At 44.6% G+C, this 20,792-nt stretch overlaps 1 protein-coding gene across 14 annotated transcripts in view; it reads right to left on the bottom strand.

The window, feature by feature from the left end:
* ERI3 (ERI1 exoribonuclease family member 3) overlaps positions 1–20,792 on the bottom strand; it is a 133,793-nt gene that overhangs the window by 102,028 nt on the left and 10,973 nt on the right. For 10 of the 14 annotated variants that reach the window (XM_003812817.4, XM_063608028.1, XM_063608050.1 and 7 more), the window contains one exon: positions 15,251–15,528. The exons of 1 other annotated variant lie outside the window; for it this stretch is intronic. In XM_003812817.4, the coding sequence (XP_003812865.3) occupies positions 15,251–15,528 (278 nt within the window). The remainder of the gene's footprint in view (positions 1–15,250; positions 15,529–20,792) is intronic. 3 more of the 14 variants (XM_063608051.1, XM_055093957.2, XM_063608026.1) reach the window with 1 other exon arrangement.

Here is a 20,792-nt window from a genome sequence, read left to right as displayed (position 1 = left end):
ACTTGCTGACACTTACACTGCTTGTGAGGGACAGAGCTGGAACTCCAAAATGGGAAAATGAGAATGAGACTTAAGAGTAGGACTAGCAGCTTTCAAAATATGAAGGGTCAAGAAAGATCTGGTTCTCTTAGTCTAAAAGGCTATCCTGTAGAGAACTCAAGTCTACCATCTAGAAAGAGAGGCTGCTCTCAAATTTTAAGAGCAATGAATGTGGACTATCCAGGCAGAAAAGTTCTAGAGTTTGCTACTGAAAAGACTCCACCATGGCTGCAGTAACACAGATGGCACAGATGGCATCAGGGAAGGCAGGAACCATGTGCCTCAGTGTGATCTCCAGCACCTAATTCCTATGCTGGCACACAGGCTTCACTCTCTCAACTTTTGTTGTGTAATCACATGAAAGGGCTGCTAAGTGGAGGAGACAAGCCAAAGGCCTAGCTGTACCAGAAGACACAAAACTCTCCGCAGAATCAGAGAGGGGAAATGATCTGCCTAAGATGTCAAAGATGGTCAGTGGTACAGCCAGGATTCAAACTCAGATATTTCACAGTTCAAAGCACTTTCTACTAGATCTACTCTCATCTCTGAGTGGTTTCCTCCCTGAACTACTATAAACCACCAAATCCCAGTCTTACCTAGGGTAATCAACTGTTTGGTTGATCAGGACCAAGGGTTTCCTGCAACATAGACTCTTTTTTTTTTTTTTGAGACGGAGTCTCGCTCTGTCGCCCAGGCTGGGGTGCAGTGGCGAGATCTTGGCTCACTGCAAGCTCTGCCTCCCGGGTTCACGCCATTCTCCTGCCTCAGCCTCCCGAGTAGCTGGGACTACAGGAGCCCGCCACCACATCCGGCTAATTTTTTTGTGCATTTAGTAGAGACAGAGTTTCACCGTGTTAGCCAGGATGGTCTCAATCTCCTGACCTCGTGATCCACCCGCTTCAGCCTCCCAAAGTGTTGGGATTACAGGCGTGAGCCACTGCGCCCAGCCAACATGGACTTTCAATGCTAACACTGAAACACCATTCACAAACTACCTACAGCACTGGGCTGTCTGCCAACGGTGGATGAAAACTGGCCATAACTTAACAGCTAAGAACAAAAGCCTCAGAATTGGGATTTTTCAAATATCCAAGGTTCCAAACCTATTGTACCTACTGTCTCCCTCAATATTGTCCCTGTAAATCTTTTGTTGAGGAGAGAGAAGACAGAAATAAAAATGAAGCACCAAACAAGCATTCATCTACCTTGTAAAATGGGTTGGAGCAGCGATTTTAAACACAGCTTTTTTTTTTTTTTTTTGAGTCGGAGTCTCACTCTGTCACTCAGGCTGGAGTGCAATGGCACAATCTCCGGCTCAATGCAACCTCCACCTCCCGGGTTCAAGCAATTCTCCTGCCTCAGCCTCCCAAGTAGCTGGGATTACAGGCACCCGTGACCACACCCGGCTATTTTTGTATTTTTAGTAGAGACAGGGTTTCACCATATTGGCCAGGCTGGTCTCAAACTCCTGACCTCAAGATCCGCCCGCCTCGGCCTCCCAAAGTGCTGGGATTACAGGCTTGAGCCACCACGCCCGGCCCCTGGCTGCTCTCTAATTGCTCAGCTAGGAACCCCCAATGATTTCCTTGATAAACTGAGGACACAACTGCAACAGCATTTCAAATGAAATTTCACACCCACGATCAGTAGATTACAAGAAATAAATGTGTAAGTTGCTTTCGGGGTATTCAAACTCCCTCCAACTGAAGTGTCTGCAGAAATAAAAATAAATTTGAAGATAGAATAACAACAAGAGGATTTAAGCAGAAGGCACTTAGGTTAGACTGTTGGGATTCATAAAACTGGGACAGAGGGTTTATAAATTCTGTTTTTTTGTTTGTTTTTGAGACAGGATTTCGCTCTGTCACCCAGGCTGGAGTACGGTGGCATGATCTCGGCTCACTGCAACCTCCGCCTCCCAGGTTCAAGTGATTCTCATGCCTCAGCCTCCCAAGTAGCTGGGATTACCATGCCCAGCTAATTTTTGTGTTTTTACTAAAGACAGGGTTTTGCCACGTTGGCCAGGTGGGTCTCAAACTCCTGGCCTCAAGAGATCTGTCTGCCTTGGCCTCCCAAAGTGCTGGGATTACAGGCCAGAGCCACTGCACCCAGCCCAGAGGGTTTAATAGAGTAGCATTCTAGCCCTTTTTTCCTAAGCATAGATTCTCCTCTGCCTGAGCTGATGTTTCTATGTCCTATCTGAAATAAGAGAATGAGCAGATCATTTTTCATGGCTTCCCCCTCCCAACCTAGGAAGAAGGAACTGGCTTTCCTTCAAAACAACTAATCTATCCCTTCAACCCTCGGAAGAAAATTCCAAAAAGTGTGTGTCCCTGCACTGAAAGGTTTGATAAAATCTAAAAGCAACACATACCACAAGGTAGAAAATGCAGTCCCTGGAAAACATGTGGGTTTTACCCAAATATTTAGTTTTGGATAAAAGTCTCATGCAAAGACGGGCCCTTTCTCCAAGGATCAAGAAGCCTCCTGGCCACAGGGAAGAGGGGAAGTTGGATGGGAGAAGTGAGGGCTACACTGGGCAATGGGGTATGGTTTGCAATAACAGTTTCTCCCTTGGAAAAAAAAAAGACATTTTATGCACAAGGAGCTTATTTCTTAAACAAACACTCGTGGTTTTGATTTACACCACAGTCTGCTCCTAAATAATTTATGGCGGGTTAAATTTATTGCCAAGCCCTGGCTGGCTGCAAATTCGAATTGCCAAATAATTAGATTTTAGGGCAAAGCTTATAAATTACCCGTCGATTTGTCCGGACTTGTTTGTCAGTTGCTTTGTGCTTCGGGTCATCTTTGGCATTTGGCTGTTTGGGTTTTAATTGCTGATTTACACTTTGACAGATGAGAGCTGATGCTCGAAGTTTCAGGACAAGGAAGGGTAAAAAATCGGAGCTTTAAAAGGCTGATTTTTCACCTACATGTCCCCCTCTCCCCATCTCCATAGACCCCAAAGCAATTAAAATATAGAAAAGAGGCTGAAAATAGACATTGCTATTCTTTATTGGAGGAGAGTATGGGTGCAAAGTGAATTATAATTTACCCTTATTGAAATCTGAATTTTTCAAAAACATAATACCAATAAATGAAGGAGACCAAGTCTTAGAAACCACATCCTCACCTGAGGTGTGCACACCTGTGTCTCCCTCTGTATGTACATGACTCAGAAACAGCCACAGTTCAAACATTTTTACATATTCAATTGTAAATAACTTCAGATATTAGTGGCTTCTGTGAAGCTGACCCTTCAAGGGCACCAAACAACCAAATGATTTGTTTGTAGCTACCTGTAGACACACATTTGTCATGAAATTAATTTAAACAAATCTCAGGTTATGTGCTAGAGAGGTCCCCTGGAGGCATCACTAAGGAAGGGCCTAGAAATGGAAGGGTGCCAAGCCCAAAAAAATCTCTCTGGATAGTACTCTGGTTCTATCAGTATGTTGATAAGAGGGCCTGATCTCTCTGTGTTTCCCAGAGAAGCAGGGCCTGCCTCCCAGTCACCTGCTGTATCTCAACAGCTTATTAGGAGGTTGTGGATCAGAATAATACTAGTACTAGTTCTACTAATAAGAGCTAATACCTATAAGCCATTACATATCAAACACTGTTTTGAGCACTTAATATGTTTAACTCAGTTTATTCTCCCATCAGTCCTATAAGATTGGTACTATTATTAACCCCACTTTGCCAATAAGGCAACTGAGGCATAAAGAGTGCAAGCAACTTGCCCAAGGTCAGACTACCAGTAGGTAGTCAAGACTCAAATCCAGACAGTCCAGTTTTGGAATCCATGCTTTTAACTACTATGCTCTACTGATTCTCATCAGAACAGCGTCTACCTCAGCTTCCCTCACTTTGAAGGTCCAGAGTCCACATTCTGGGACTTGGGCACATGAAGCCAAAGCCTGTTCCATCAGTCACCCAACAAAGTGGAGGAAAGGCATGTGTCTTGCTCAGGATCACAAGATGAATCAGAGGCTTGGTTAGACAAAGACCATTTTTCAAACCAATTCAAATATCGCCTTAAGATACACTAGTTGGGGGTGAAGAAATGGCGGTGAGTAACAAGTGATCAAGACAGGACCAGGCCCACTCAGGCAGACTGAGAATTCTGGTCAGACTACTTGGCCAGGAGCCAGGGAAGCTAGCTGGGCTACAGGAGGCCTTGCTCAATAATCCCCATCCATAGCCCCAGGGACTGCTGATCTCTTCACAGAATACTGCATGCCTGTGGGGTGGTTCATAGATTCCCTGTTCTCTGCCCACAAATGATGGCCAGCAGCCAGGAAGGTAAACAGTTGTGCTGGCATGACAATAGATTTTTAAAAATTCACTGACTAGTAAGCAAGCAATACACAAATGGATACCCGCCCCCCACCCCCGCAATGCACTGAACACATTTCTCACACACTGTCCCATATGATCCCACATCTCTGTAAGCAGGCAGGAATCACTCCCCTGTTTTGCAGATGAGAAAGCTAAGAGGGTCAGCTGTTGTCAAACCAGTCCCATCACTTGAGAACTTGTTAGAAATGCAAATTTCTGGCCTCCACCCTAGCCTTTCAGAATCAGAAGCCCTGGGGATGGGGCCAACAGCCTTGGTTTTAACAGCCCTCCAGGTGACTCTGACGCTCGCTGAAGTTTGAGAACCTCTGGTCCAGACTACAGCAGTGTTTCTCAGACTTCAAATGACCTGAGGAATGTGTCAGATTTCAGGTTCTATTTCAGTATATTTAGTATATTCAGATACATTTCAGTATATTCTATTTCAGTAGGGCCGGCATGACATTCTGCATTTCTAACAAGCTCCCAGGTGATGAGGATGCTGCTGGTTCTCAGACCACAATTTAAACAGCAAAGGTGTAGTCTAGAACATTTATGTGACTAACTCCTTATCGCTGAGGTACTGACCAAATGAGAATCAGAGCCCATGGCTCTCAGCTCCCTTCTCAGAGCAAACCCTTACTTGGCCCACTTCAAGCACCCGAGTCAAGCCCTCTAAGTCTGCTAACCATCGCTAGCTCTTATCACCAGACATTTCATCCTCCTTGCTGCCAAGAGCTAGGGCAGAAAAACAGGCCTGTCACATCCAAGAACTTCACAGAGTAGACTGGCACATCTCTGTCAGGGAGCTAGCAAAAAGTCTTCTTGTCATGGCAGTGCCTGCTTCCTTTAGGAATACTGTCAAGACCAGGGCATCAGCTACCCTCAGAGTGCTCAGCACACTATTGTCTCAGCCCTCCAGAAAAAAACCTTCCTCTGTCCAGATGAACCAAAAAGCAGGACTGGATACCTCTCCTATGAGAAGACCGCTCATTACAGACACAAGCCAGGAGCTTATCTGGTCTATCTAACTGCCTCTGGTCCTGAGAAAGGCCTCTCCAACCCTGGCCACAAATTTGGAGCAGGATCACAGAATTCCTGCATATCCTAAGGCACCTACTTGGGGACTCCTTGCTATCCTCACCAGCCACCACATTCAACACCATCAACCATGAATTTCCTTTCAGGTCTGCCCCCGACATTGTTTCTCTAGTCACATTACCTTTCCAGTGAAAGTAGACCTGATCAAAATGCCATGTTTCATCTCATTCATCAGCCCTACCCACCCATCTGTAACTACCAATCCCGTTCAGTTGACCAGTTGGCCTTTAAAATGCCGCTAGTGTTGTGAACAACGCAGACATGTCCCTGCATTTCCAGACAATGCAATCTCAAATCATGGCTCTCAGTTTTATCACACTTTTAGAGAGCAAGATTCCAAGCTTTCTAGCCAGTTATTATCCTATCTACCTAACCATCACTACCTACCTCCTCTAGGCCAATGGCCAAACAATGCATCAAATAGGTCCTAGAGGAATAACTACCCACATTACCACTAAGGAACTCAACTATAACAGCTCTGCCTGTTATGTTCTCCCTGATACGGATCTTCTACTCAAAGTACCCCATTTACAACAACTATAGATTCCATGCGCCACTCCTTAACAAACCTCAGTACCACTGACTCCTCAGTAGCCCACTAGTCTCCAAAAGAGTTATGAGCTACATAAGAACATGGTTCTCAAGCCTGTTTCCTTCCTAGCACACCTAAGGGTTACAACATGTAACTTCTCCCCATTCTCACCATCGCCAACCAACTAACATCCTAGTCCAACCCACTAGCATCTCTCTCAAGTACTGCATCTGTACCAGTCTCCCAACATACATTTTTAACCTCTTGGAACAACTTCCTTTCCATTCCCATGGACTCTGGCTTATAACATCTATTTCTGTTTCTTCTTTTCCACTCAGTAATACATTCAAATTTCCTTTTCCGGCTCCCCAACTGTACCCCCATTGTAGAGTATGAACACTCCTTTACTTTCAGCAACGTCGGCATCTCCAAATAAGTGCCTCTGCCAGCACCTAACCCTCAGATCAGCCCTTGGCTGGAATGGCCTTCCAGGACTAGACACTGACTATACACTACAACAGAAGTAGAGCCACTTGTGTATGAGATCTGTTTTGCCACCCACAGGCCTTCCAGATCTCCTTACTGGCCAACTACATGCAGGGACAGGACCCAAACAGCAGCCTATCCCAAGGCACCTCTACATCCAAATAAAAGCTGCCCTGATGTTTGTCTCTCCCTCTAGATTTCTTCTTTCTGATTTACTTCCTTTCTGACTCTCCCAACACCTAACAGGCTTTTGTCCGTGGCAGTAGCATCAATACATATAAACGCCTTTCTGCCTGTGCCAGCCTGTTCACCCTTCTGCTGCAGACCTGCCAGCCTTTGCTGGGGGGGGGGGGGGGGGCGGGTAGCTGGTGTCAATGTGGGTACACTCTTGTTTCAGGCTTTTAGGCTATGGCTCAATTTTCACAGCTAGAGCTCAAAACTCATCACATAAATGTACGAATGTGGGGGTTTTTTAAGTATCGTGAACACCCAGGATAAGAGGATAAAAAATAATCATCCCAATGGCATCTTAATCAAAATGATGCAAGATCCTTTTTCCCAGTGAGATACAGAGATGCAGAAAGGGTCTCCTGATATCAGTTTCCTCATGTCAAACAATGGAGATCAGTCTACAAAAGAAATATAATCAAGAGGGGAGAGGAAAAGCAGGGCAGGATGGAGGTAGGGAGAAGTGAAGCCTATGGACTTAACCTAAACACTCTTGGATTTCACTTCCCCCACTGTCCCCGCTTTCCAACCTGCTGGCTTTGCTTTCTATGGCTGTACCTGTTGCCAATGCTCAGAGGAAGCTCAGCCTCCACCCCCATGCCCTCCAGTCCCTTCTGATCCCACCAATCTCCACATTACCCAGACCTTCCTGCCTCTTCATCAGTCATTCCTTCCACACTAATCTCAATGTTAGTCAGCCAGCTATTTATCTTTTTGAAGGGTCTAAACCTCCCTGGTCTATTGAAGGTGGGTCCTAGCAGATCCAGATCCAAATTCCCAATTTTTTTTTTTTTTAAGCAGGGGGAAGGTGAAGGGGAGGCGTCATGTCATTCCCCAGCCTTTGACTCTCCCTAGAGACCTAGCAGCCCACCCAAATGCTATGCTGAGGTATCAGCCTCCTGATAATGCCTCAGAGCCTTAGCCTTCTTGACAATACCTCAGAGCCTTAGCTCACACCATATCCACTTTCACCCACACCCCTTTTACCCACACTTTATTGGGTAAAATGCTCTTAAGCCTCTTCTAGCCTTTGTACTTCCACTTATAGCATCCCAATGACGCCTTCTAGCTCGAATGTGAGAAACAGCGTAAAACTGATATAGATAATCCAACTAACTGAACAGTGAAATACTTGCCAGGTTCAAAGTCTTTATTCTCCTTTTACCTCATTTTCAATATTTCTACAAACAAGCCTGTAATCAAGGTCAGTTTTTCCAGACTTAGGCCATTTCATTCTGGCTTACTACGTGAACCCCTTCTTCTCTTCCTGCTATAACAGTTCTGAATGGCCTCAGGTCCACTTGGCCCTTTCTGGTCTCCTGAATTTCTTATAACATGAAAACTATGCAGCCCTCCCCCACACTGTGAGCAGGGTTGATCATTCCCATCCTTTGTGCCCCCACTGTACCAAGTACTTACCGTGTCATGGTGGTTATCATACAGCCTAATGGTTGTTACACAAATGTCTGCCCTCCTTGACTATGAGCTCCTTGAGGGTAGGGACCATTCCTTACTTGTCTTTATATCCCTAGCATCTAACACAGAGCTTTAAGTTACTATCCAAAGAGTAAAAAGAAGCCTTTTCATTGCCTCTAAGGTGGTTATAATGAGGTCTTCCCCATTCCTTTGCTGACTTAGGCGGTTTTTTTATGTCCAACAAAAACTTTAAAAGGCAGCTCAGTGTCACTGTTATTTTACAGTCCCTGATTTCACTCACCATTTATCAATGGCCCTATTCTTTAGAGCTCTTCCCCACCATGAACCTTAGCCCAGTGCCCAAAAAATCTGCATTCCAACAGCTATCTCAGCCCTGGGGAGGCCACCAGGATAATAAGAGGCTAGGGGGGATGTTTCCTGATTTGCACTAAATTATGTGGTGATTTTGTTACCAGTGACCCAGTGTTCCCCAAGGAAAGTTCCTGGCCCCACCCCCAGGCAACTCCACAGCCTGCTACACACCATGGCAGCTTAAAGGTATAAACCCTGGGGAAGGTGGAGAAGCAGTCTGAATAGAGCAAATAAACCGCTTCGATCCTGCCTCTGCTATGCCAAACACACAAGCCAGCGCCACCATGCATCAGTGCTCCATTCCCCGAGATGTATATTTTGCTTCTACATTGCTATGTCTGCTCCAAATACAGACAGGCCCTTCGGCTTTCACGTGAAGTTGCAATACAGCCAAGACTCGGACACAGCAAACGCTTGTTCCCATTCTGGGAATACTAGTGAGGAGCCATAGTGGGAGCCAGGGGGAGGCCCATCCTTATGAGGGACCACCAGGAAACAGCAGCCTGTGGAGGAAGATGGCTTTGGAAGGAGGAGGGGCAAGGACCACATTTATGGAGGCAGTGACAAAAAAGACAAAGGGGCCTAGTGGGCCACCCCATTCCCACCATCACTGGCCATCAATAGAGGAATTCATTTATAGTGACCCTGAAAGAAGAGATGTGTTAAAGCAGAGATATAACTAGAAAGAAAGGCAATAATTGCTCTGATGGGCAGGGGAAAAATTATTCCAGGAGTCGGGAGCCTGTACAAGAACACTTACAGCTCACACAGTCATCATAACTCAGCCCCCTCAAGCATTTTGTGCTCTGCTTATGGTGTTAACTTTAATGTCTTAACATATAACACCATCCACACTAACACAAAATACTACACATGCCAGATGAGGCTGAGTTATAGTTGCTGTGGGAAGCATAACTTTGAATTTCCTGATTTTGGTGCATTTAATCTCAACCATAATGTTACATTAACGTCAGTTTTGCATTTCATTTCCCAGTTTAGAAGAATAGCATCAGCGCCTTCGCCTGTCTGTACAGAAAAAAGTACATGCTGACTGGGGCCACAGGCAGAGGGACCACAATCCAAGGATTAGGCTCTCCAGGAAAAAGGCCTGGGCCCCATCCCTCCCCACTGGAGGAGCTACAACCAGGACAAGCACATGGGAAGGGAAGGGTGGGTTCTTTCTCCAGGGAATTGCTTTTCTGTCCACTTAGTCACGGCAGGAACCAAGAACAGAGAGAAGGAAAGAAGCTAAACATGGGGCAAAGAGCAATGTGTTGGGCAGGGCGGGGAGGCAGCACGTGGGGTTAAGAGGATTCCTGCCTTTCAGCCTCGAACGAAGGAGAAAGAAATCAATATAGTTTGCTTTGTAGGGATCTTAACCAATTTCCTGTAAAGTTTTCCAAAATGTCTCTTTCACAAAAGACTAGTAATGATGTGGCAACTCTAGGTCACACCGAAACCCTCCAAATCTCTTCTACATTAGCCATCTCTGTTACCACCAACCCTCCCCACATACCCTTCAAAAATAACAGCACCCGGACAATTTTCTGGAAACGAGAAACTCCTTTACTCATAGTTCTAACTCAAAATGCAGATGGACTCTCTTCAAGGTTTCCGTAAAAAGGAAAAAAATGCCCCTATGGACAAAGACCAAACACTAGAAACCTCAACCCCAAACGTCATTTTTCTCCAAAGTTATGGGCACTTGAATACAGATGAGAAGGCAAACAGTCAGTAGGGCTGCTGCAGAGCAGAGACAAAAAGACTATGCAGGAGCCTGACGGATGGCCAGAGCACTTGGGGAGGAAAGTGGGTAGCCGCCAGGATGGCAGCTCCTCGGATGGGGAGAGCTGTGCTGCACCCTCCCTCCCTGGTCATCCAGACAGCTGAGGTTACCTCCTCCTCCCAACGTGCTGTGGCCTATACCTCATTTTCCTCACTTACATTTGCTTTGGTCTCTTCTGAACACTGAGGTGGTGAGTGAACTTGCCCCAAGGTTAAAGATGCACAATTAAAGATCCCACCAAAGCTTTCAGGCTGCTCTCTGGGCCTCAGGGTCACAACAACCATCACTCGGTGCACATCCACACCAAAATGAGCAAAATGAACTCCTGCTAGCGAGGACAAAGGAGGCACAATTCTCCTAAACCAGATAAAAAACTGCTTCTATGTCAGGAAACAATTCCTAAAACAAGAAAGGAGCCACATTCCTGAAATTTGGACCCTCTAAAACATTTTAAACCATCTAAATTACATTTAAGTGAAAAAAGTGTTTTCAAATGAAAAAGTCTCCTATTCAACCAATACCTATCATGTTAATCTGAATCAAAACATGTAACACAAATAAAATGAGTGCAAAAACCAGAACACCAAAGCCTGTAACTGGCAAGCCAACCACTCCAGTTTCACCTAGCTGAATAAAGTACAAAAATAAACAGCAAAACTGATGACAAATGGAAAATATCATGTTTTACCATGTTTATAACCAATGCCGTTACTCACCCAAGTACAACAGGGCTTACACCTGTTAGTTTTTCGTGATGGCATTCCTTTAAGATAGTCCCAATAAGCTGACTCAACTAACTCAGGAACTTCTGGAAATCAAAGATAGATAAAAGAGCCCCACATTAAGCCTCCAAATAGGCCATGGCCTAAAACTGTTTCTGCCTCCTATATACTCAAGGGGTATGACACACTGTCATAAAAACAGAAGTGTACCATGCAGGATCTTGAGTACTGAAAGTTCCTGCTGGCTGTGGTGGCTCACACCTGTAATCACAGCACTTTAGGAGGCCGAGGTGGAAGTATCATTTGAACCCAGGAGTTTGAAACCAGCCTGGGCAACATAGTGAGACCCCATCATTATAAAAAATAAACAGAAAATTAGCCAGGCATGATGGAGCATACCCATAGTCCCAGCTACTTGGTAGGCTAAGATGGGAGGATCGCTTGAGCCCAGGAGGTTGAGGCTGAAGGTTGAGGCTGCACTGAGCTGTGATCACACACTGCTCTCCAGCCTGGGCAACGGAGCAAGACTCTGTCTCAAAAAAAAAAAAAGAAACAAAAAACAGACAAGGGAGCTGGTCAGGAGAGGAGCCTGGATGGTTCTCATTCATAAGCCCAGCCCTACTCCCAGGAGGCATGCAGACCTTACTCATAAAGAATCAGGCCGGGGGCAGTGGCTCATGCCTGTAATCCCAGAACTTTGGGAGGCTGAGGCGGGTGGATCACCTGAGGTGGGGAGTTCGAGACCAGCCTGACCAACATGGAGAAAGCCCACCTCCACTAAAAATACAAAATTAGCTGGGCATGGTGGCGCATGCCTGTAATCCTGGCTACTCGGGAAGCTGAGGCAGGAAAATTGCTTGAGGCAGAGGTTGCGGTGAGCCGAGATCACGCCATTGCACTCTAGCCTGGGCAACAAGAGCAACTTGTAGCCTGGGCAACAAGAGCGAAACTCCATCTCAAAAAAAAAAAAAAAAAAAAGAATCAAAGAATCTCTGTCAAATGGACAGCCATCAAGCCGTTCTGAGACAGCACTAAGGAAGGCTGATCTAAGGTGTATACCTTATTCCGGTCTTTTTGCTGTCTCTTCTGGCAGTTCATTCTCATCCCAAATCTCAACCTTTCCTGCTTCCATTTAAACTTCTTTCTTTTTTGTCCCTATTAAAATCAAGAGCAAGTTGTTATCGTACTCCTTGGAATAATTACTCCTCACATGATGAATTTATTCAGTCTGAACAAGAAATCAGTCACCAAAACTATAATCAATTTATTTTCTAAGTTCTATTTTTGTGCCTCTAATGATTTGTGGTCCAATTCCTGAGCTTTTCCAATTTCTCCACTTCCCTTGTTGACCAGAAGACCTAAACAGCACAGGGGCTCTAATAAGAACCTGACCTATGTTGACCTCAATGGAAGGATGCTATTCTATCTAGGACTGACAACTTCTCCAATCCGTCTTCTTGGCTTTCTCTGAATCCCATCAGGATCCTGCTACCTGCAAACCTTAAAAAAGCTCTCCCATAAAAAAGGGAGATTTTAAGTTGCTACTAACAAGTTTCAACCTGCCGTCCCTTTCCTGAAGGTGTTCTGATGGGTAGTCCAACACAGATGTCTGGCCCCAAACTCACCTTCCCAACTGTTGATCACAGCATTGTAGAGGTTTAATGAAGTCAAGATGCATTACATTTATCACTTGCCCTAGATCCACTCAAATCCATTACTATGTCACAGCAAGAAGTTAGATTGATCTGACAGGATTTGCTCTTCTTCACAAACCCATGTAAGTTATTACTCAGTGCCCCACGCTCTTCTAGCTGTTTGCTGATTGATTATCTGACGATCAGGTCAAGTATCTTCTCTGGAATCACAGTAAACTAACAGGTCTATAATTTCCAAGATCATTCGTATTCTCCTTTTAAAGATAAGCAAGACAGCAAATGCTTCTTCCCGAGTTCTCTAAAGCAACAGCTAATGCTTTGCTAATAATGAACCAGGGCAGCCAATTCCTTAAGTGCCCTTGGAATCACATCATCAGGGTTCATTGATTCTGGAGATAATCTTTAATCAGGCCCAGACCCTGGTAAACAATGTGAAGCCCTAACTCAGCCTGGGTCTGGAAGGTCTTGGTGCCTAAGTCTGGGAAGGAAGTTGGTGATACAAGCTGTTTAAATCTGTACTGCATGATGTCTTCAGCATTGTGATAAATAAATAAGTAAAAATAAAGCCCTTGAAAGAAAGATGAAAGGTGACATTGACAGACCAAACTGAGACATGATTCAGGCTTCACCTTCAGGAATATTGGCAGGACCCTCTGCGGGACAAGAAAACAGAGCTACATAATTATCTGAGCTTATAATCTAACTGAAAAGGTAAGAAAATACACATATATAAGCATATGCCAGAAAGCAGTAAATGCCATAACAGAGGTGCCAAGCGATTATGAGGGATCAGAAGAGGGATGAATCATATGTGACAGAGATGTGTTAGATTTTAGTCTCATGTCCCACTAGGGCTCACCCAGTGACTGAAATAGAAGAAATAATATGACATATTAAGATTTGGATCCCTAATTCCCAACATGGGAGAATCTTAATAACCAAAATTCCCAGCATAAGCACCAGCTGCCCTCACCACACCAGAGAAAATCCAGTAGTTTGGGGAGGCATGGAAGAAGACTACAGTACAGGCAGGAGCCAGAGGCAGAGAACGTAAGTGTGGCTTGAGTAGCTCCCAAGCTGCATTCCCTTACACCCAAAGGACCTTCCTTTAGGATATTCTCCTTATCCAGCTCCTGGGTTCCCAGCCCTCAGTAGGCCTCATTCCAGTGCCTCAAAGGCAGACCAATGCATTAAGGGAGTATAGGAAAGAGGAGAGGAGAAAGGGAAAACTAGAGGTTGTCATATCTGCTTTATGTAAAATAATTTACCATTCTGAAGACAGATCCCTTCCTGAAAAAACCAACCATGACAGACGAACCCAGTTTATCTTTAAATGGACCACACTCCTCCCTACCTTCAAAGTGCCCAATGCTGAGGTCCCCTTCTCTCCCTCCTCCTTACAATTGAAAGCTGTTCCCAGAGCAACATGTCTATGCATCACACACTCTATAACCTAACCCTATAGAGAAGAGTTACAGTCCTAGAGCCAGGCATATTCAATGCACCAACACTACAATGAACTGCTACATCAGCCCCCAATCATTCCCTCAAAGCAAACACCACATACTTCAATATCACCTGCAGCTAATCCAAGCCTCCTAGCAGCATTAACTTAAAAGCTAAAAGGTCTTTGAACACAGCTGGTGACTAATGAAAAAAAGCAAGCAAAGAAATTGTCCTTTCCAACAGACCAACAATGGTACTTGCTCAGGTTATCTAATGCTGCATAACAAATCATCCCAAAACCTGTGGCTTAAAACATCAATAATCATTTGTTATCCCTCACAGTTCCTGTGAGTCAGGAATTTGAGAGTGGCTTAGCTGGCTGGTCTGGCTCAAAGTCCCGCCTAAGGTTGAAGTCACATGTCCACTGGGGCTGCAGTCATCTGAAGGCCTGACCGGGGCTGGTAGATTCACTTCTAAGATAGCTCATTCTCATGACTGGCAAGTTGGGCACTGGATTTTGGCTAAGAGCCTCAGTTCCTACACACATGTGCCTCTCCACAGGGCTGCTTGAGTGTCCTGGCAGCATGACAGCTGGCTTCCCCCAGAGCAAGTGGTCCAAAAGAGCAAAGTGGACTGCAATACTTTTTATAACTTACCCTCAAAAGTCGTACATTATCTCTTCCACTGTATTCTATTAGCTATACAGGGATATCTTTGATTCAGTGCAGGAGGGGAACTACCAAGGGTGTGAATAGCAGGAGTTAAGAATCATTGAGGTCATCTTGGAGGCCAGCTACTATAGCACTCCTTAAAGGAACAAGTGGCAGTAGCAGGAGAATGGAGGAAAGAAGAGAACAGAGAAAGGAAGGACGGGAGAAGGAAATATTTTGATTCCCAAAAGCTGAGACTAGAGAGAAACAATGTACCCAGTTCTCTCCAGAGACTTCTCAGGTCTACCTTACACTAGCATACCTGAAACAAGTCCTGCTTCCTAGACAGGAACTCTAAATGAGTAGCTAAAAGACAGGAAGGCATGAGAAAGCTCCTTTGTGTCCCAGGAAGCAAAACTATCCTCCCTCCCTCCTTGCCCACCCCACCTTTTCTAAAGCAATGATGGAACAGTTACCTGAGGATGAATCTGTGGCTTGTCGCACGTGGCCTCAAAGTCCAGCACTAAAAAGTAGTGATACCTCTGGGGAGGGAAGGACACCATTGCCGCCATGGATGCGCCAAAGCCGTGGGCCGCCAGCTTTCTGGTGGATATGGAGCAGAACTCCGGAACACCACAGGGAGAAAATAAGTGGGAGCCCAGCACTTTTCTTGCTCTTGAAAGTAAATACGAAGAAAATCGAGCTGCTCCAGTCTGTAAAGGTGCTAGCATTGAACATCCAGAAGCATCTAAAACTTAGGGGAGGAAAGTTTAAAAAAAAAAAAAGAAAAGAAAAAAAGAAAAAAAAAAAAAGAACAGAGAGCCTGGGTTACTCCCTCCCACTGTGGCCCTGTTCCATCTAGTCTTCAGGAATATCCATGCAACATGGGCCACTCCCCAGCGTTTCTGGGCCCCTTTTCTAAATCATAGTATTCGTTACTAAAGTTCAAGACCCTAATAGCAGCACCTGCAGCATTATTACAGCTCTGAGTCTCCCAGATCATTCTCAAAACAACATGCAACACTGGCCTTCGTCTTTAAATGGAGCTCTAAAGTTCAAAAGAGAGAAGAGAGAAAAATTGTGCAGTCACTTCTCAGGTGGCAACAGTTAACATTAAAGCTATGGGTCCAAAGTAACGTGAGGTGACCCTGTTGTACAATCAGTCCTGGAAGCTAAGTAGACTCAGACAAGCAGCAGAAAATGTCCAAGGTTCTTTTCTCAGCAACACTAGGAGCCATTTGCCCCTGGCTTTCCAGTCTGTATCTTGATGTCTCCACATACCCTCCTCCCCTCTCCCAAGGTGAAGGCAAACAAAGCGAATCACAGGGGTTTGCTCTGACATTCTGGTGATCCCCCAACCCCCACACTAGTAAGTGGCACCCTGGGGGAATGAACAGTGCCTGGAGAGCACAGCTGGCTACAGCCTTAGGCCTTCTCATTTGCTGCCTTAGACTCGGTCTCTACTCGAGGCCCTGAATGACTGCGGGACTTTTTAAATAGGGAAGAAAAAGAAAACCCAGATGTGGCAGTAATAGGAACATGGCTAAAAGTCTAGTAAAGTTTTCTGAGTGAACATGTGCAAAAAAAAAAAAAAAAAATCAAATCACCTTTCCTTTAAGTTTTCCCCTTAAATTTGCAGAATGCCTGCTCCTCAGAGGCCTAACTAAATACAAAAATCAAAGCCTAAGTTTTACTCACGAATAACTCAAACTTCCTTAAAAAGAAAAAAGGAACAAAGCAGAAATGTTGTCTTTCTCCCTTTAATACTCAACATTCAAATTTCTCTCAACTTTAATCCTCAAATAAGAAATCTCACTGTACAATACAGTAATGGCCATAGTTTGTGCTTTCCGAAGCCTCATTCCAACACAGCCAAAGGCTTGCCTCTGATGGCTGCAAGTGGGCACCTGGCTCCCTTCACATAGGGTAGAGGGATAGCACCCTGTGAAGTCCAGCGCATACTCAAAGGCAATGAGGTCACTACTACCTGAACAGAAGCAGATAACGCCAAGTATGGCTGTCTTCCCATCTCTCTCCTGACTCACTGAATGAGCTACAGTAACTTGCCTATATATATAGTAGGATATACGCTAGTGTAGGTCCTCAATTTCCCTATCCCTATAATGAGATTTCAGGGGGATTCAGTGGAGCTAAGACCAAAAAATATTTTAAGTTCTTCATGGATCCTGTACAAGCACAGCACTTGTTTTCACCACTGCTTTATAGCCTCACCAAAAATACAGCCAAAACTCAGCCCAGGTAGACAAACGCTGGCTTGAGTTTCAATATGGAGTCTCCTGGAAAGGCAAGAGGGCCAATATCCCTTTGAAAGCCAGAATCTTCTCATCGCCTATTCCTGAATAGTACTGGAAGCCTTAATGAGATGGAAGACACCAGTCTGCTCAAATTACCCATTCTAGTTTGGATCCAAAGTCCCTCAAGGACTTAGACTCTTCTCTAACCCCATAAAAAAGTGTAAAGACTTCTGAAAGTCCTAATGTTCTACAGTGTGCACAGAATATGCGTAGTATATACAGTCAGTCAATCCTGTCTACCAAATACTATAAGCAATTAAGCATGATGAGTAAGGAGGGCTTCCAAGTTTGAATCCTAGCTTTACCACTTACTACCCATGGCACCTTGGGCATGCTGTGTTCTTCAATTCCTCATCTGTAAAATGACAATAACAGTAGCACCTACTCCTTAAGTGAGAATAAAATGAGACAACACATGTAAAGCACTAAGACCAGTGCCTGGCATATAACAGCCTAATATATATTAGCCTAATGTTATTACTACTATCCTGTTGGGCTATGCCCACCTGGCCAAGCCTGGATCCCCAGATTCTGGGCCTACAAATCCAATTAAGTCATAAGGCAGCCTCAGAGAGTAATATCGATGTCTTCTGCAACCCTAAAATGCTCTAGACCTCTGACAGAGCATACTATATATACCCTATTCTGATGGCCAGTGGTCCTCTTGCCTGCAGGCCTTGCTTTCTCAACTGATTTCATCTACATCAAAAAGCTTCTTTTGGCCAAGCACAGTGACTGCACCTGTAATCCCAGCACTGTGGGAGGCTGAGGCAGAAGTATTGCTTGAGCCCAGGAGTTCGAAACAAGCCTGGGAAACACAGTGAGACCCAATCTCTACAAAAAATAAATTAAAAATTAGCCAGGCGGGGTGCTGCATGCCTGTAGTCCCAGCTACTTGGTAGGCTGAAGTAGGAACATCACTTGAGCCCAGGAGGTTGAGGCTACAGTGAGCTGTGATGGAGCCACTGCACTCCAGTCTGGGTGACAGAGCAAGACCATGATTCAAAAACAAAACAAAACAAAAAAACTTCTCTCGTAGGAAGTCTTGAGAGCAGACATTAGGAGGTCAGGCCTCCACATATCAGCAGTTACTGGATTCCACACTTCCCTTACTTCTAACAACCAAGCTCAGTTCAAGTCAAGAAACAGAGGGTAGCTCTTCCTCTTCCCTTCCTGAAAAACTCAATCCTAAAGCCATTAGGTGCAGCAGAAGAGGGCAGATATCTACAACGGGTGGAGTAGGGTGAGCCAGAGAGGTCTGGGGGACACTGTCAAGAGCTCAGGCAGGGTGAGGAAGACATCCTTGCAGAAGTGGGAAGGTGTGGTGCAGCATGTCAGAGCCGAGGGGGATGTGGAGAGCATCCATGTCTGCTGGCAGTCTGATGTGGGGTGACACACGCAGGGTAAAAGAGGCACTCATGAAGGGTAAAGGGCAGTGGCAGTAATGAGGATTAGCTACCTACAGAGGAACTGATCAAAGAAGTGCATATATTAAGGATAATGGGACCCAGGTTTCTCACTGTTAAGAGAAAGGAGTTAAAATAAGGAAAGGGAGAAAATCTGTGGTGTTGGATTGGAATTGGCAGGAAGAATGTGAACTCATGGTTTCTGATTAGATGTGTATCAGATAGATAGATGGATACACACACACACACAAATATACACACATATGCATATATATTTTCTAGCTCTATTTAAGGAAGAGCCAGGGAGCAGTAACAATGGCAATGAGCACACCTAGCACTCCATTGCCTTCTTGTTTTTTTTTTGAAGACAGGGTCTTGCTCTGTTGCCCAGGCTGCAGTGCAGCGGCACAATCATAGCTTACTGCACCCTCGAACTCCCAGGCTCAGGCAATCTTCCCACTTCAGCCTCCCAAGTAGCTTGGACCACAGGCATGTGCCACCACATCCAGCTTATATATATATATATATATATATATATATATATATATATATATATTTTTTTTTTTTTTTTTGTAGAGATAAGAGTCTCACTACGTTGCCCAGGCTGGTCTTAAACTCCTGGGCTCAAATGTTCTTCCCACCTTGGCATCCCAAAGTGCTGGGATTACAGGCATGGGCCACAGCACCCAGCCCCAGTTGCCTTCTAAATACCATTCCCCACTAAAAGAAACAGAGGTCCTTAGAGAAATGGCTGATTCCAGGGATGCAGCAAGAGAAATACAAGATGAGCGCATAACATCTTGTATCAGAAAGCAAGGAAACACCCAAATAACGATGGGAACATACCAAAAGGATACAGAAGCCACCCACTGGCCAAGAAACAATGATAGTAATGGATTATAATGCACTGAATAGAAAACCATGAGTCCATAAAGATATAAATCAATAAAATTAAACTTTGATGTGAGATATTTACATAGTTTCAAAGTATCACCCCACAAAATACTTATTAATTACAACTAGCAGTAATTTTATGATGGAGAAGCCTGGCAGACATCATCTTAATCAAGTGATCAAAGTGAACATTATCAATAATGGGATAAATCAAAATCACACGACGAGAAGAACAAAGCATCATTTCTGTTATATTCCTGAAGCTACACAACCTAAATCTAATCATGAGAAAATGTCACACAAACCCTAATTGAGAGACAATCTAAACAATAACCAGCCTGTAATCTTCAAAAGTATCAAGGTCATGAATGCCAAGGAACGTTTACTGAGGAAAGTCTAAAGGAGACTAAAGAGACTTGATAACCAAATGCAACCCACGATTCTGAACTGGATCACTTTGCTGCAAAGAACATTCCTAGGACAACTGGCAAAACTTTAATGGGGTCCAAGGTTTATATAGAGGTTTTATATCAATGTTAATTTCCTGATTTTGATGGTTGTATTGTGACTAGGTAGGAAAATGTCCTTGTTTATAGGAAATGCACACCAAGCATTCAGGGTGATGGGGCATTAGGTCGGCAACTTAACCCTCAAATGGTTCAGGGAAAAAATTCTTTCTACTGTACTTACAACTTTTATGTAAATTTGGGCTGTTTCAAACGTTTTTTTAAAATTGTTTTTTAAAATCAGCTGGGTGGGATGGCTCACACCTATAATCCCAGCACTCTGGGAGGCCAAGGCAGGCAGATCACTTGAGGTCAGGAGTTCAAGACCAGCCTGGGCAACATGGCAAAACCCCATCTCTACTAAAAATACAAAAATTAGCCAGGCATGGTAGCACACGCCTGTAATCCAGTGACTCAGGGGGCTGAGGCAGGAGAATCGCTTGAACCTAGGAGGCAGGGTTTGCAGTGAACTGAGATCACATCACTACACTCCAGCCTGGGTGACAGAGACTCCATCTCAATAAATAAATAAATAAATACATAAATACATAAAATTGTTTTTTAAAATCCATGTGCAATGTGGTTACAATTTTAAAATTAAAAATATCACACAGACAGTATTTGAAGAGACAGATCTCCCTGTAATGCCCACAGAAGGTAGGCTGCATGTTCTCTCTGGTAGAGAGGCTCAAAGCATCTCTCAGCCCAAACAGTATCTCTATCCAGCCGAGTTTCCATCAGAAGAGCCCCTACTCAATGCCCACTTCACTGGCACTCCTGCTACCATACAGCCTTCTCAGGAAACACACCTGCTCCCTGCAGCAGCATCCCACTTGCCCTTGCACCCTCCGGTGTCTTAGGGATTTCTCTTTTCTATTGATGTCTTTATGTTTTAGT

The sequence above is a fragment of the Pan paniscus genome, chromosome 1, assembly GCF_029289425.2.
Source record: "Pan paniscus chromosome 1, NHGRI_mPanPan1-v2.0_pri, whole genome shotgun sequence".
In the NCBI taxonomy this organism is placed as follows: Eukaryota; Metazoa; Chordata; class Mammalia; order Primates; family Hominidae; genus Pan; species Pan paniscus.
The sequence above is the reverse complement of the archived record's forward strand: the minus strand, read 5'-3'. Positions and strand labels throughout refer to the sequence as shown.